This window comes from Diadema setosum, chromosome 2 (genome assembly GCF_964275005.1).
Source record: "Diadema setosum chromosome 2, eeDiaSeto1, whole genome shotgun sequence".
Classification (NCBI taxonomy): Eukaryota; Metazoa; Echinodermata; class Echinoidea; order Diadematoida; family Diadematidae; genus Diadema; species Diadema setosum.
Window position 1 is genome coordinate 2605810 of NC_092686.1, and position 17455 is coordinate 2623264.

At 38.3% G+C, this 17455-nt stretch overlaps 1 protein-coding gene across 1 annotated transcript; it reads right to left on the reverse strand.

Moving 5' to 3' along the window:
• Positions 1-1032: 1032 nt before the first annotated feature.
• Positions 1033-17090, reverse strand: LOC140246130 (uncharacterized). Its single transcript, XM_072325569.1, has 9 exons — positions 16288-17090; positions 15422-15547; positions 9561-9718; positions 9047-9196; positions 7438-7534; positions 6700-6790; positions 6131-6229; positions 5446-5549; positions 1033-4924 (listed from the first exon to the last, which is right to left on the reverse strand). Exons 1-9 carry the CDS (start codon positions 16966-16968, stop codon positions 3947-3949), a joined length of 2484 nt encoding a protein of 827 aa, XP_072181670.1. The 5' UTR covers positions 16969-17090; the 3' UTR covers positions 1033-3946.
• Positions 17091-17455: the final 365 nt, after the last annotated feature.

Genomic DNA, 17455 nt, shown 5'->3' on the forward strand with positions numbered 1-17455 from the left:
AATTGACAGTGTAACATCCATCAAAATGAAGAAGAAGAAAAAAAAAAAATGCTGAATAAGTAAGACTGAAAGTATCCCACCAAAGATACCGCCAGGTATAAAAAGGCCTAATTGGGCTGTGCTGACAAAATCTTACATCTTAAGATCATAATCAATAATTCAGGTCTGAAAATCTCAATTTCATTGTATTATATTCATGGCACCTTGATGTCTTGGATATATTACTTTAACGGTAAAAAAAAAAAAAAAAAAAAAAAAAAAAAAAAAAAAATCAAATGATTTAAAGTCCCTGCATGATACAAGGCGATCATGTAATTATCATTGAGTATTTGATATTTAGAGTTTTGTGTGTCAGATGAAACATTTTTGATTAATGAATTAGCACTCGTTTGTGTGTGTGTGTTTTTATTTTCATGAAAGAGATTTATCTAGGGTTTTACTTAATCAAACCTTGATACTAAGTGTTCTAGATGCGATGCTGTTCCATTTGCCAAATGTATGGACATTCAACATGTTATACATACAATTGTATGTTCAATTTGTTTTATTTATATGATAAATGTTATTTACTTCATCTAAGTCTATATAAGCCCATATCTACAGAACATACTGTACATTCAAGATAATTCATTAACCAGTTTATAATGAAAGACTTGAGGTAATATCATCACCTCCCCCAATTTCATATATATATACATATATATAATATATGGGATTAACCATATTAGTTGGGGGAAAAAGCTAAAGATAATGTTGAATAGATTGCACTTTAACTTCTCTACAGGTGTGCATTAAAATCATACCCAGTTAAGAGGCCTGATCTGTTTTCTTGAAACTGAAAAGGCAGATCAAGTTTTAATTATCAAGTTTTAATTAAATGCATGTGTATTACTACGATGTATATTAATTACAAAAATGACACAAATATATTATATGTTACACATGGCTTTGAAGCTATCTCAAAGTCTTTTCTCTCTCTCTCCCTTTCCATCTCTTACAGTAAAAAAAAAAAAAAAAATGACATCCTTGAAATTTCATTGATTGATTTCAATTTATTTGGCTATCTCTGATTACGAGCTAGTTCCTTTCAATCCATTAACAACTATTCACATCTGAAACACAATGAAACTGTTGGTATAAGAGTTTTGCACTCTTGGTTACAAAAGGTGAATTAGTTATAATACAATTATACATGATTTTCACTTACTGTGTACATTCGCCAGCAGGAAAATACACAAACGTTGTCACATACTCATTATCAGTACTCATCATTTGAATAATAACTTTGAGAACGCAATGATGGAAACCATCTCCTGATAAACTGTATATTAATCTTGTCATGTCTATGTATGTTTTTCTGCTATGTGAAGATGAAATAACTCTAGACACTTCAAGGATGTTGAAACAATAGATTTGTATGAAGAAGCAGTAACTCATATTCAACAAATGATAGGTGAAATTGCATGTAAAGCAAAGTGGTGCTAGTAATTTGTTCAAGAATGACCTGAAAGGGAATACTTGTATTGTACTACCACTGAAAAATCTGAAGTCAATGTTGTTAAGCACAAATCAAGATATTTGACGACACTCTGGAATCCAATGAATACATACAGACAACCTAGTGTATCATTACTTCTCTATTACACAAACTCCATATCCATTTCTTCCACATGCCAGGGTATATTTCTTTGGAGCAGTGCCTCTACATTATGTCAGAAGATTTGATCAATTTTTCTTCATTCCATTTATGTCAGTAGTACAAATGTATAACATTTGACCTGCAGCCTGGTACATACATGTACATTTTTTTGATAACATTTGTGTCCACTGACATTTCATGTCAATGGTAAGTCACATTGCAAAGAGATGCGTCTTTATCAAGGAAGCGTCCCATGAATAGACTGTGGTCCTAAAACTGTGCTTCATATTTTTCTCATTTACAAAATGTAGTGTTAAATATAAGAACATCGGCTATTACACAGAATAAAAAGCGAGTTTCAATGTTATTGCATGTCAAGCTTCAAGGTGTCACAAACACTATTTGTTTAGAATACGAGAATACGAGAATACAATGCTGCGATACATCCAACATGATACTTCATCCATGAATACAGTAATACAATGCACAGTATTAAGGACATTTCAGCTTATTACAAAGAGGCTTTACTATTACAGTTCACATATCATCAGGGTTACATAGCATACACCACAGAAACACATACATAGCACAACTGATTCGTCGCTACTGACAATATGCTGCAAGGAATGTAAATGATGCTACTAAGCACCACAAAAGGGTGAACCAGCCTCTTTACATCCACTACAGAATGACCATACACAAAACATAGGAATATTATTTTTCAGCCTCCTATGATAACATTACACTCAATACAATGGGCTTTCTACCACTGTATACGCCAAATATTTCGCGAATTTCGCGAGTCGGGTGCTATTCGCGAAATTAAAGACACGCGAAAACATCAACTCTATTCTCAATGTTATGTGATGTACGCGTGTACATAAATCTCCGTTCAGTACAGGACTCCACAATCGCAAATTTTACCACTCGCGAAATCGTCAGGAATTCCCGATTCGCGAAAATTTAGACTCGCGAAATATATGGCGTATACAGTATTTGACATAAACACAGAAGACCTTACAGACTTTCAGATATTGTTCTTACTTTGTCTGACATTTTTTTTTCCTTATTTCCTACAAGAAATTGAAATCTGTGCAGAAAGATTTGAGTACTTTTGTACTACGACACGATTAACATTCCAGAGTATTCTTTGTGAGTACATGAAATCAATCTTACAGCACAATATTATGTAATCTGGCACAGAATGCATAACAAGCTCAGTCAGTGGTTGGCCTAGCAAACACAGCAGTGAATGTACAGCATTTATTGTGGATTATTCCACAGCACAGCTTGCAAATTCTGAACATGAAGGAAATGTAATATACCTAGTCTGGAAGAACAAGGAATTGTTCGTTAATAAAGTGAGGTAAGTCTTACACCCTGGAATACAGAAAAAGCCCCTGGCAAATTATCAAATATTGGAAAACTGACATGATACAGTTAGTGTGAGTCACATACGGGGCAATGCTATCAAAAAAGCACAAATGGACTGTCCATTTCATATATTGTATGTCCTCATATCTGATTATCAAACAGGGATTTCCTGCCCATTATTAGAAGGAAACAATTCCATGAATATTATCTAATGGTCCTCAAATATGCTACGTCAAGGTTGTGAAAATGACTGTGGTATATCTGCCTCACATAAACTCAAACGAAATGTGTCATGGTAGGCTCTAAGCACCACAAACATTGTAAGGCTTTCTCTAAGTCTTTACAATCAAACAAAATCTCTGTTGCTAAAGGTACTTTCACATCAACGTATATCCCTCAAATACAAAATACCACATAAGATCGCATCAGAGTTTACTATCTGTACAGCAGTAAAATAGAAATGTATGGATAGTCCTCCACAGCTACAGAAAATGTGGAACTGATTTGTAGTGAATTCAGAATGCTAAGAAGACCTAACACATGCCACGCAGACAACTGTAAACACCGAGGACAGCATGTTCTGAGGACAGCACTGATTTGCATAAATGCCTTTTGTTCATTATCACTTTTCACTCAAAGATTTGTCCAAATAGCAACATATAACTCACACATTCTGTGTTTTGGCAGTGGTTTTCCAAATCTAACACATAAAACAGGAATGAAGAATAGTGAATAGGCGTCCAAACATGCATGATGGCCAATATTTTCCTTTGCTTCTTGCAAGGCAGAGGCCTTTATAAAGTGCCATTCAGCCTGAGACAGATCACATCAATATTGCTACCTGACCGTTTGTTCGATTTCTTCATACTGTCCTACAAATTTTTTTCCCCCCAAGGGATCAATACTTCTGTGCAGATTTGTTGCCTTTCCAGATCAGTCACCATCAGCGGAGCTCAAATCAGAAGCACCCATCTTCATAAGGTCATATGCTGTTCGTCCCAGGCTGGATGAAGATTCTATCTTACCCAGCTTCAAGCTCCCGTATCCACTGTTGAGGGATTCCCTGCTTCCTGCACTGCTGGACTGACCGTCCCCCTGGCCCTTGAGGAGTTCCTTCCCACCGCTTCCCCTACGCAGCACTTTGTGGATGAACTTTGACACTGGACTGGAACCAGAGCGGTTTGCAGCCATGTGAGGAGAAGGGGGAAGGTTACAGGTGGTCATAACAGGATGCTTCCCACTCAACTCCTTTCTGATCTGACTGGAGGCTGTCCCTACGGCGCTCTTCAAGTCTTTAGATGACGGGGACAGCGCATCTGCCTTGATCTGTCTCTCCCGGTCGTAGTGCGTGTAGGGACTGCTAAGAATGTTCATTCGTGGTGTGTAGCCATCTGGAATATCCACCTCTTTCTTGAGTTGACCGGGCAATGGGCTGTGCCGCCGATTTGTCTCCTGCTTTTGTTCAAAGAGATCCTTGACATGTACACGCTGTGCAACGGCCACATGATTGTCGCCATCCCCATCGATATCGATGTCAATGTTGATCAGTTTCGCCTCCTTCATGGCTTCCTTGTCAGAAGGGTTGGCCAGGTTCATCCTGATGGTGCCTTGCTCAAACTTGGAGCGTCTCCTGGGACTCTCCTTCTGGCCAGCATTTCCTGGGTGGGAGCCGAGATTCCTTGCAGTGGTATCCTGGCCCACCGACCTGCCAGAGATGTTGGACAGGTTGAGGTCCAGATGAAGTGGCTCGATCTCATCGCGTGCTCTCATCATCTGCAGGATGGTAGTCTCATCAGTCGCTGTACCATTGTACCTCTCTCGCAGGTACTGGTTCCTATTCTTGATTAGCCTCGGGTCATCATCAGGTGGAAGTGGTGTAGACGTGCAAACAGGTGGTGTTGACTGCATCTCCTGATGGTGAGAAAAGTCATGGAAATAACTGAAATTACTGGATTATTTACCAACAGATTTATATAGAAATACCAAATATCAGTTAAAGAATTATAAGCAAACCTGATTTGAGGCAGACTGCTGGGGTTGTATGCTTCAGTTAACCAAGAGTATTAGGAAACAGGGGTCAGGCATTGGTGCAATCAGTTTAAGAACGTCATGAAAATCTAAAAGCTAAGCCTGTACCCTTTGTTACTGTACGAGCTGACATTTTCGCGTACAGATATTTTCGCGAATTGCTTCTTGGAGGACATTTGCGCGTGTTGTTAATTTCGCGGTTGCGACGGTCTAACTGATCATAACTATTTGCGCATTATTATTTTCGCGTGTTGTTATTTTCGCGGTTCAAAGGCGATTCGCGAAATTCGCGAAAATAAAACCACCGCGAAAATTTCAGCTCGTACAGTATCAGAAAGACAAACACACAGTGACATACAAACATACACACATAACACAAACAGAAATTCTATTATACTACTTACAGCAACAAACTGTGCAATCTCCATGTCAGTTTCAGGTATTGGAGACTTTGGGCCACGTCTCCTTGTAGTGCGGGTAGGACTGACATCCACATCTATTTTAGGGGCTGCAAAAGAAGGATCACAACACCAGGGGTTAACATCTGAAGGGAGCAGTCTTATCATCAATACCAAAATTGTAGTCTCACAGTGCTTTAGCCAGTATCCTCACCCCCCCCCCCCCAAAAAAAAAAAAAGAAAAAAAAAGAAAGAAATTTAAATCTTTATGCAAAGTGTTACATAAAATGACATGGTAAAAGACACTACTGGTAGATATGCATGTTGTCGTATCTGACACATACATGTGGCTGATACAGAGATATTAAAGAACATGTACATAAAAAGCTCAGCAATATTCCCTTTCAGCGTGTGAACCAAAACAAATCTCTGGGCTTACCTCAGACACCTCTCAATTAGCATAAGCTTGATCAGTGCAACTTCAAATGACATAATATACCTAGTCCTTACAGTCCTTATAAGGACTACATACAACAGTAAACATGATGTTACCGCAAACTTCACTTCCTCAGGTCTCCAGGCAAACTTTCAAACATCACATGATATACTTGATTGCTGTTTCTCAGTCCTTAAGAAAATTATTAATTCCTTTTTTTTCTTTTCTTTTAATTACATTGAGCGGAATACTCACCATCCTTACAGCTCTTTCCCCCAGTAGATGAGCTGGAGGACACATGGCGAGCTCTCATCTTTGATGTGTGGTCACTGCTTTGGGATGACTTCCTTGAAGCTGGAAATAAAGTGCAAACAGGAAATATACTTAGTGGGACTAAGCAGTCTCCGAGGTAGTGTGTTCAGTGGTAATATGTCCCTGACTGACACATACTATACAGCATGAAACTTGCCACAGAGTTTGCTGATATTGGTGCACCACAGTTTCAAATTCCTCTTTTACACGAGTATAGCACCATAAGTGCATGCAACCTCGCTAAAGTTGTAACTGCTATTAGACACACATCTTTGACATGATAGCATCTCTCAATCAAATACACACTACATGAATAACAGTGAAACATGACCTACTTCGTAAAATAAAGACTTATAAAATGGTTATTGTATCTAACTCATTTGTTAAGTGCCAGACTACCAGTATGGTGAATTTCATTACTTGATGGAATTGTAGTGATAAGAGCACCTTTAAATATGTTGGCAGTGTTTCATACAATACTACACAGATTGTGAATATTAGCCATCACTTACCTGGTTTGACATGGAGTACTACAATACTGGCAGACAAGACCAGGTTGACAATCTGCATGTGCTCTAATCCTGATACATCAGCCCCATTAACCTTGAAGATATCACCAGAAGACAAATATCAAAAGAAGTCTGAATTTTCCTTGGTAAAATGTAAAAAACTATGGTGAACATCATTCCTACTTGACACTGAATACTATACAAGAATCATGCAGTGCAGTGTAAGAAAGGTGTGATTTTTCTGAAGAAAATAGTCTCATAATTCAGAATTTTGTTTATTTTTTTATCTCACCTCTCCTTTTTTAAAGAGTATGTGAAATTAAAGAGAAAGAGTGAGAGAGAGAGAGAGAGAGAGAGAGAGAGCAAGAAAAATGAGATATTTTCATAAACATCATCCCATCTTTTATACCAAAGTATGCACACACTCAAATATTTCAACTGCTTGCATACAATTATCATGCTGTGAATGATCTTAGTTCCACTGTCATCACAATTACCGAAACAAGAATAGAGGTCCTTCTCAGAATACAAAGTGCAGTACACAGTAGCAAAATGTGCTAGAGTGTATTTTCTAGATAAATTTTCTTACAAGCGGTCTTCCTGGCAAAATAATTAAGATGACTGCGCCTGAATTCATAACATAGTTACAAGCAGCAGGATGCTTTTCAAATCTATATCAATATTGTTCTTGCTTCATCTCCTTCTAGAGAATGAAAGACGGCATACAAGATCAAAACTCACTCTTGAAATCAGCTCCCCTTTCTTCAAGCCAGCTCGGTCTGCTGGTGACGACGGATCAACGCTGGCCACTGACACATCTATATTCTGATCCATGCCACTGAATTACACACAATGAATGAAAAGTAAATATCAGCAGAGTACCATTTCCGTTAGGTTTTGAAGTTCTTTAAAATAAGAATTCAAAATGGTGTGTACCAATATATTCTTATTCAAGAAATTGCCATAAATGTGCTCTTTCTATAGTAAAAAAAAAAAAAAATACAAAAATAAAATACAAAAAAAATTAAGCAATCATGACTGAGAGACAAACACACAAGAACAGTATGTTCAACTTCTTGGCAAATCATCACATCATGTGTGATTAATTTGAGACTGCTAGATAGATGACCTTATGGGAATATCAAGATCAGAACTTTATAAAATTTCAAACTATGCACACACATCATTAACCCTAAAAAAACTGGGGGGGGGGGGCCTAAAAGGCCCCCCCCCCCTCGACATTTCGCGCGATTACTCTGCAACACGCAATGCTCTCGCCGCGATGCTCTATGACTTTTTTCTTTTGAGTTTCCCGCACATTTTGACACCAAATTTGTGACGCCCAGGGGTACGGTTCTGAAGTTACATAACTTTTTGTACATGCACGTGAGGCCAAAATGGCTCAAAAATGTGATTTTGTGTATAAAGTCAATGCAAATTGAGTTTTTTCACATGGCTCATATAAATATGCTTATTTTTACTCTCAATGGCTAAAATTAATTTGTTTTAGCAATATTATGCTTCAAAAAGTGTCTGCCACAAATTTTGTTAAAAAAACAACAAAAACAAAAGGTCGAAAAAACAAAGAAATACATGAGAAATTCATAAAACAATAAAATAGATAAGAAATTAATTTTGATACCGAATTTTTTTTTCAAGTACATTTGCTAAGAATGCCACTAAGAATAATTAGACCAGAAATGAGCACTTTTGGAGCTTTATTTACTTATTTAGATCAAAGAGTCTGATTTCTCGCATAAATTAGCATAATTAATCAAAATAAAATAAAAGAAGACTATTTTGTAAAATTTGAATATACGATCTTCTAGATTACATCGCACACTACCATTGTGCAAATTTTCGCGGCGATCGCGCGATCCACGGCCGAGATCTTAAGAGGGGGCCCTTTAGGCCCCCCCCCCCCCCCCAGTCTTTCAAGCTACCAAAATAGCCCAGTCTTTTTAGGGTTAAGCCATTCCAGGACAAACCCCTCTATGCATCTCACATATCCACAGTTTTATGTATTAAGATACTCACACACATAAAGAATAATTTAATGAATTCAGATATCCTGGATTTTAAAGCATTGCTCAGGTTAGACTTTGGGGTTTCCATGTTGCTTCTCCATACAAACTGATAACAACTCTATATCACATCTTATTTATAGTTGCAGATCTTATGAAGCCTACAACCATTTGATCTTTATATATGGCAAATTGATTCTAGGCTAGAGCTGCACAAATCCTCATTGGTCGAAGGATCCAACTTATATGAGGCATAGAAAGGCTAAGCCCTAGAACCTTCATTCATGAAGACTTCTACTAATATTTGAAAAGGAGAAGGATCTTACCCTCTGATACTGAATCCCAGCCATCCATCCTCCTCAGCTAGAATGGTCACTTTCCGACCCTTGGCCGTCTTGGTTTCCTCCTGACTGAGCTCTTGACTGCTGCCGAGCCACTGCTGGCTCCCGAGATTGGTCCCAGACACTAACGATGGCCTGAATGGGGAAAGAAGAAACAATAATAGATCTAAAAAAGGGACACACTAAGTTTGAAATGCAGGCAGAAATAAGCTCTCAACACAACCTTGTAATCTTTAGTGGAAGATGTTGTCTTTACAAACAATCTATTCAAGGGTGACATGTGCAAGAGATATCAAATGACTTTTATCTCATCCTATTTTGGAATGAAAAAATACATTAATTAAGTTTTTATGAATTTCACTGCACATTTGAAACTTATCACCTTGGATCAAATCATCTCACAGATAGTCCATTCTGTACGCAGGAGGAAGAGAGGAGATTAATACAGGGTGCCACTTCAGGAGTACTGTTAGTATCACAAATAAAGGCTTGTTCTGACCTTGGTGTGTTGTTGACAGAGCCAGGCATTTGGCCAAGAGGTGCCAGGTACACATGGATTCTAGGAGCAGACTTGATTGCCACAACTGCTTGCGAGTGGGTGATGTTCTTGAATACAATGTTGTTTACTTTCAGGATTCTCTCTCCAACTTTCATCCCCTGCAAATGTAGGAAGAGATTAAACATAAGAAGTGCGGGTTGTACGATACTGTAGAACCATACAACTGTGGGCTGACATCAAACAAAAAGCAAGTTAAGTATAGCAGAGAAAGGAGTATTCTACAAACCATGGAAACACATCTTCTATACAGTACATGTGACAGTGAAGACTCCTCTGACAGGATTTCAACTTGCACAAGGAAACTTTTTTTTTTTTTGCACCACAACAAAAACATAAAACATCTTCAGCAAATATTCTGCAAAAGAATTATTTGAGTTTAATACTAAAATGCCCCAGATTCAAAGTTCAGACTGAATCACTCAGTGTGACTGTATTATCAAGTACAAACAGGATTCTCCTGTAACACACTGTTCGATATGGCAAGTTGTCTGCACAAGGTCAATTCAAAACCATTTTAATTTGATTATGTATATACCTCACAAAGCTCTGGACTTCTTTCCCATATGATATGTTCAACACAACCATAAAGTACCAACATTTACTCAAAGTAGCAAATCATTCCTAGCTCAATATGCTTGTGAACAACAAGAAGTTTTGATTTCACTACCTTGACAAGCATGCATCTCTTTTTTTTCTTTCTTCAATTTTTATAAATCAAATTTGTAGAAAAAACACACACACCAAATTAAATAAAATGTTAAAAATAAAGAGAAATAAATACATAACAGATCAAAATAAAGCTAACTCAGGGCTGCACACTGGCGCCGGTCCGACGGTCAAGACCGGCAAAAGTCACTGTCGGACCGGTAACTTTTCAGGAAATCCACAAGTTACCGGTCCGACATGACCAGTAAAAAAAAAGCATTGGCGGGGTCAGTAGAAAGAAAAAGATCAGCCCCGATCAGGGAGAAACAGAATGCAAGATATCGCATTGTTCAACACGTTTTACGCAAGTTTTCGAATATGTCTACCGGTGCAATTTGTAAAGTAAACATACAATTGTATATTAGTTTTGAGCACTAGCAGTCGACCAGTTATTCGCGCTCGCTTGCGCATTGGCGCTGCTCACGCACTGCCATGCTATGCAATACATGCAAAGGATGTACGGTACAATGTAACTGTTGAAATGCATGGATTGTTTCCCCGATCCCGTTTTGTTTGTTCGTTTGCTTGCGATCGGCGGTCATGCCAGACAAGAAGCATTGATAGAAGCGCACGCATTTCTGGGTCATTTTACTCATGATTTTTTTTTTTTTTTTTAACGCAAGATCGATCCGATCCCGGCTTCGCAGCTGCGTGGCAGTTGACATGTTAGAACTTTTTTACTTGTGCCGATTTTTAGAAAAAGTAAAAACATATTCTATATTCAGCGATACAGTAAATGAATATTTTTATTCGTTCAGAATGGTCTCATAATGAAGATAGGCGCAAAAAGGATCACGAAATCGGCCCTTAAAAAATGTAAAGAGATAATACAAGGGAGAAAAAAAAAATCATGAATTAATCATCGCAGTCCCGCTTACATATTTCAGGTAGAAATCGTCCCAAAAAGGATCATGAATTCGGCCGCGTCGTACACCTTTCAAAAGCTCATACAAGTACGAAATGCGAAGAGATTATAGAGGAGAAAACAAAATAAGGACATATTAATTTGGTGCGTGCATCATAAAAGATTACAGCCGAATAACAATTCATGAAATCAACGCAAACCCGTTGAAATTTGAGGAAATAAATAGGCGCAAAAAAGATCTTGAATCCAGTCCTGCATGCCGTGTCGGTTATCAAAAACGCATGCACAAATGCAACGAGATTATCGGGAGAAAAATAAAGGACACATTTTTACCCTTCTGGTGCGTGCATTACAAAAGATTACATCCGAAGTAATTCATGAATTCGCCACAATCCCGCTGGTATTTGAAATAGAAATAGACGCAAAAAGGATCGTGAATTCGGCCGTGTCGTATACCTTTTAACAACGCATGTACTAAATGGTAGTAGATTAGCGGGATAAAAATAATGTACACATTTTCAACCCCTTTTGGCGCTTGCATCATATAGATTACAGCCAAAGAGTAATTCATGAAATTATCGCAATCCCGTTGAAATTTGAGTAAACAATAATAGGCGCAAAAGAATCTCGAATTCGGCCCTGCGTGCAGTGTATAATTTTGAAAACGCATTCACAAATGTGAAGAGATTATCGGGAGAAAAATAAAGAACTTATTTTCAACCCTTCTGTCGCGTGTATCACAAAAGATTACAGCCGAAATAATTAATGAAATATCGCAATCCCGCTGATATTTGATGTAGAAATAGGCGCTAAAAGGACCGTGAATTCGGCCGTGTCGTATAGGCCTACCTTTTAAGAACGCATGTATACGATATGTGAAGAGATTATTGGGAAAAAATACAGGACACATTTTCAACCCGTTTTGGCGCGTGCATCATAAAGATTATAGCCGAATAATAATTCATAAAATCATCGCAATCCCGTTGAAGTTTGAGGAGACAATAGGCGCAAAAAGAATTATGATTTTGGTCTTGGCGTATATCTTTTAAGAACGCATTTACGAAATGCGAAGAGAAAAAAATAAAGGACACATTTTCAACCCATATTGGCTCGTTCATCATAAAAGATTACAGCCGAATTTCTAGTAATTCATGAAATCATCGCAATCCCGCTGATATCTGAGGTAGAAATAGACGCAAAAAGGATCGTGAATTCGGCCGTGTCGTATACCTTTATGTACGAAACGCGAAGAGATTATGGGGAGAAAAATAAAGAACGCATTTTCAACCATTCTAGCTGGTGCGTGGATAACAAAAGATTACACCCGAAGTAATTCATGAAATCGTCACAATTCCGCTGATATTTGAGGTAGAAATAGGCGCAAAAAGTATCATGAATTCGGCGGTGTGGAACATCTTTTAAGAACGCACTTACGAAATTCGAAGAGTTTATCGGGAGAAGATAAAAGGACACATTTTTAACCCCTTTTGGCGCGTGAATCATAAAAGATTACAGCCGAAATAATTCATGAAATCGTCACAATCCCGCTGATATTTGAGGTAGAAATAGGCGCAAAAAGTATCATGAATTCGGCTGTGTGGTACACATACATCTTTTAAGAACGCACTTACGAAATTCGAAGAGTTTATCGGGAAAAAATAAAGGACACATTTTCAACCCCTTTTGGCGCGTTCATCATGAAAGAATACAGCCGAAGTTATTCATGAAATCATCGCAATCCCGCTGATATTTGAGGTAGAAATAGGCGCAAAAAGGATCGTGAATTCGGCCGTGTCGTATACCTTTATGTACGGAATGCGAAGAGATTGTGGGGAGAAAAATAAAGAACGCATTTTCAACCATTTTAGCTGGTGCGTGCATGAGATCACAAAAAGTTACACCCGAAGCTGATATTTGAGGTAGAAATAGGCGCAAAAAGTATCATGAATTCGGCGGTGTGGAACATCTTTTAAGAACGCTCTTACGAAATTCGAAGAGTTTATCGGGAAAAAATAAAAGGACACATTTTCCAACCCCTTTTGGCGCGTGAATCATAAAAGACTACAGCCGAAGTAATTCATAAAATCGTCACAATCCCGCTGATATTTGAGGTAGAAATATAGGCGCAAAAAGTATCATGAATTCGGCGGTGTGGAACATCTTTTAAGAACGCACTTACGAAATTCGAAGAGTTTATCGGGAAACAAGGAAAAGTAGAAATTACGCGGTGCGTAATATATGTCCCCGCCGGAAGTAGCATTTAGTAGCAAAATGTACAATATAGGTAAAAAGATCAAGGTCAAAGGTCAAAGAAGTCAAAGGTCAAAATTCTATGTAGAAGTTTTGAAGCCCTCACCTAGTGCCATCACATAAAGCAAACGGAATCGAAATCGGGTTAGAAATGGCGAAGGAGTAGCATTTTGTAGCCAATGTACAATATAGGTAAAAAATCAAGGTCAAAGGTCAAAGAAGTCAAAGGACAAAATTCTGTGTAGAAGTTTTGAAGCCCTCACCTAGTGCCATCACATAAAGCAAACGGAATCGAAATCGGGTTAGAAATGGCGAAGGAGTAGCATTTAATAGCAAAATGTACAATACAGGTCAAAAATCAAGGTCAGAGGTCAAAGAAGTCAAAGGTCAAAATTCTGTGTAGAAGTTTTGAAGCCCTCACCAAGTGCCATCATTTAAAGCAAACGGAATTGAAATCGGGTTACAAATGGCGAAGGAGTAGCATTTTGTAGCAAAATGTACAATTTAGGTCAAAAATCAAGGTCAAAGGTCAAAGAAGTCAAAGGTCAAAATTCTGTGTAGAAGTTTTGAAGCCCTCACCTAGTGCCATCATATAAAGCAAACGGAATCGAAATCGGGTTAGAAATGGCGAAGGAGTAGCATTTTGTAGCCAATGTACAATATAGGCAAAAAATCAAGGTCAAAGGTCAAAGAAGTCAAAGGTCAAAATTCTGTGTAGAAGTTTTGAAGCCCTCACCTAGTGCCATCATATAAAGCAAACGGAATCGAAATCGGGTTAGAAATGGCGAAGGAGTAGCATTTTGAAGCAAAATGTACAATATACGTCAAAGGTCAAGGTCAAAGGTCACAACTGAAATTCTTTATAGAAGTTTCAAAGCTCCCATGTAGTGCTATCATATAAAGCAAACAGAATCAAAATCGGGTTAGAAATGGCGAAGGAGTAGCATTTTGAACATTTTGATCACACACGGACGCACGGACGGACGGACACACGGACGCACGGACGGACACACGGACACACACACGTACGGAGCCTGTTTCATAGTCCCCTGCTCGAACTCGTTCGGCGGGGACAAAAATAAAGGACACATTTTCAACCCCTTTTGGCGCATGAATCATAAAAGATTACAGCCGAAGTAATTCATGAAATCGTCACAATCCCGCTGATATTTGAGGTAAAAATAGGCGCAAAAAGTATCATGAATTCGGCCGTGTGGTACATCTTTTAAGAACGCACTTACGAAATTCGAAGAGTTTATATCGGCAAAAAAATAAAGGACACATTTTCACCCCTTTTGGCGCGTGCATCATAAAATGTTACAGCCGAAGTAATTCATGAAATCGTCACAATCCCGCTGATATTTGAGGTAGAAATGGGCGCAAAGAGGATTGCGAATTCGGCCCTGCATGTCGTGTACCTTTCAGAACGCATGCACAAATGCGAAGAGAGTGTCGAAAGAAAAATAAAGAACCCCTTGTAGCTCGTGCATCAGAAAATATCACAGCTAAAATAATTCATTAAATCACGGTTATGCAGCAAGTTCGTGCGCAGATGTTTAGAAAAAGTCACAAACGCATGATACAATCTGATTTTTTTTTTCATTATCATTTTACACTGTAATTCACGAACAAACATTCTATTTTTTTTCTCATTTTTTTTATTTCTTGTGCAATAAATAATTCAAGTTTAAAAAGATATTAATCAGTAAAATGTACATGGGGGGGGGGTATACGTCCATAAAAGCAAGAAAATAAGTTTGCAAGTAATTTAATGTTTTTTTTTTAGGTTGCCGTTGTTGACCGGTAAGTTTTCTGTTCGGACCGGTAAAAAATGGTAAAATGGGGCATCTACCGGTCCGACAGAGACATGTCGGACCGGCAGAAAAAATGGGTTAGTGTGCAGCCCTGGCTAACTGAATGAATGTAATATAGCTGAGGCATGATTACGGTGTGAAACATATTTTTACACCTTTAACATCACCTTTCTTTCTGCCTGACCACCTGGATCCACTTCAGAGACAAATATACCAGTATTGAGGTCCACACCACCACGGATACAGAACCCAAAGGACTGGCCCTCCCTCCTTTCCAGTGTAACTCTCCGTACCTGTCAAAAGGAAACAAGCAGTAGTACACAAGTACATGAATAGATAAATTTGTGATTGAATGAGGGAAATGAAAAGGAGATGTAGCTCTTTTTTCTGTTCAATTGCAGCAAATACTGCAACAAGTAGACAACCACAGACAGACTTATTTATGTCTGGTGGATATTTAAAAACACTATATGCAGTCATAGTTCTCTCATCATTGTGTTTATCTTTTTTAAAACTATCCTGATACCAGTTTACTAAAATATTTATTAATGTATGGTAGACATATGTTGAATAACAAAGAATGCAATCATTTTGAAGATTTGAACTACTAATAATTTTGCTGTAAAGTGCTTTGATATTTCATAGTTTTCAAAAAGACTTACCAAAAACATGATAGCTCAATGGGGGTAATAGAAAGTTTAGAACTGATAGGCTCAACAGGCTCAGTTATGTTCTCCTTCAAATGCCTACAAAGAAAGATAACATACTACTCCATTCTACCAAAAATAGGTTGTGAATAAAACAAGAATGTATACTGTGCATAAAAAATTTGTGACATACGGATAATCTGTAAAGTTTGGCTTTTTTTTTCCTTCTATGAACTCTAAACCTTTCAGCACCCTTCAAGGAAATTACCACACAGAAAAAAAAAAAATTACAACCTGTATGATTTAAATGCTGAATACTGATTAACTATAAAAGAAAGTTTATGAAACAGAATGTTATATTTTAGAAGAGTGACAAAGCCCCTAACCTTGAGTGGTTTCGGTGTTGCATTCTGCTTGAGCTCCCCTAGCCTTACTCTGGGGGTAGAGTCACTGCTAGTGTGGCTGTTGTTCAGTGCCATAGGCTGTTGCTCTGAATGCACCACAGGCACAGGATCTGGAGTGTTCCGTCCACGTGGGACCTCTTCTGTTGCATGGTATGTCTTGCTGCGCTTGTGGTCCTTAGCGAAGCGAACAACCTCGACGGACTGCTGGCTGTGGTTTCGCTGTAGGTTGGTCTGGTGCCCCTTGAAAGTCTGCATGGTGTGTTCCCGGGCCTCTGCAATATTATGCAGCTGCTCTACAGGCAGGAAGACACGAGCCGACGACTTTCGCTCTCTCCCTTTGTTTGGACTTGGCTTCTTCACCGGGCTATCCAGCTTATACTTATCAACGAGCTTCGGTCGAACGAGAGTGCTGTAATATTCAAATTGGAGTCGTGACAGATTGTCGAAGTCGACACGGAGGTCAGCCGGGATCATGGGGAAGATGAGGGTCATCATGTGCACATTCTCAGGAGTGTCCAGGAATTTCTGCAGTGCTGTGCAGAGTCCCAGCACTGACTGTGTCTCACGGAACCGCTTTATGCAGATTTTCAGGGTTGTGCACTCCGAGTCTGTCAGGTGTTTATGGGCAGCATTGCGCAGCTTGTATCCAGCTGAATTGGCCATGGTTTTCACAACTTTTGAGTCAGCACTCACATTAACAAATAAAGACAAATGTGAGATGAGGTGTCATGTACTGTAAACCAATTTCCTTGTTCAGCACTGCATGTGGTAACATCTTTGGTTCTTCAACTGCTGTTGGAATAAACACACAGAAAAACATATATGCCGAAAACAAATATTGTAACTTCTGAGAAGATTGATTGTTAATGTCACTCCTCACACTTTACCCTTTAAAACCCACTTTCATCAGATGAAATAATGTCTTGTAATGTATTACATACTGGTAGTAACAAAGGAGCCATTGTATGAAGGTCTATATTCCTGTCTGAAGAAACACATGAGGGCATGGTAATACAAAATAGACTGATTTTTAAATTCTATTAAAAGTAATAATAACAGAAATAATAATAATACAACTACTAATAATAATATCATGATACAATATAACAATAATGATAATGACAAGTGAAGATAAAGCTGCATGGCTTCA

Excerpts from the sequence above, each read along its gene's own strand:
- LOC140246130 (XM_072325569.1), bottom strand. The coding sequence starts at position 16,968 with ATGGCCAATTCAGCTGGATACAAGCTGCGCAATGCTGCCCATAAACAC. Across the intron at positions 7,535-9,046 it reads CTGGGATTCAGTATCAGAGG|TGGCATGGATCAGAATATAG; the intron begins GTAAGATCCTTC and ends TGTGTAATTCAG. Across the intron at positions 5,550-6,130 it reads GGGAAAGAGCTGTAAGGATG|CCCCTAAAATAGATGTGGAT; the intron begins GTGAGTATTCCG and ends CTTCTTTTGCAG.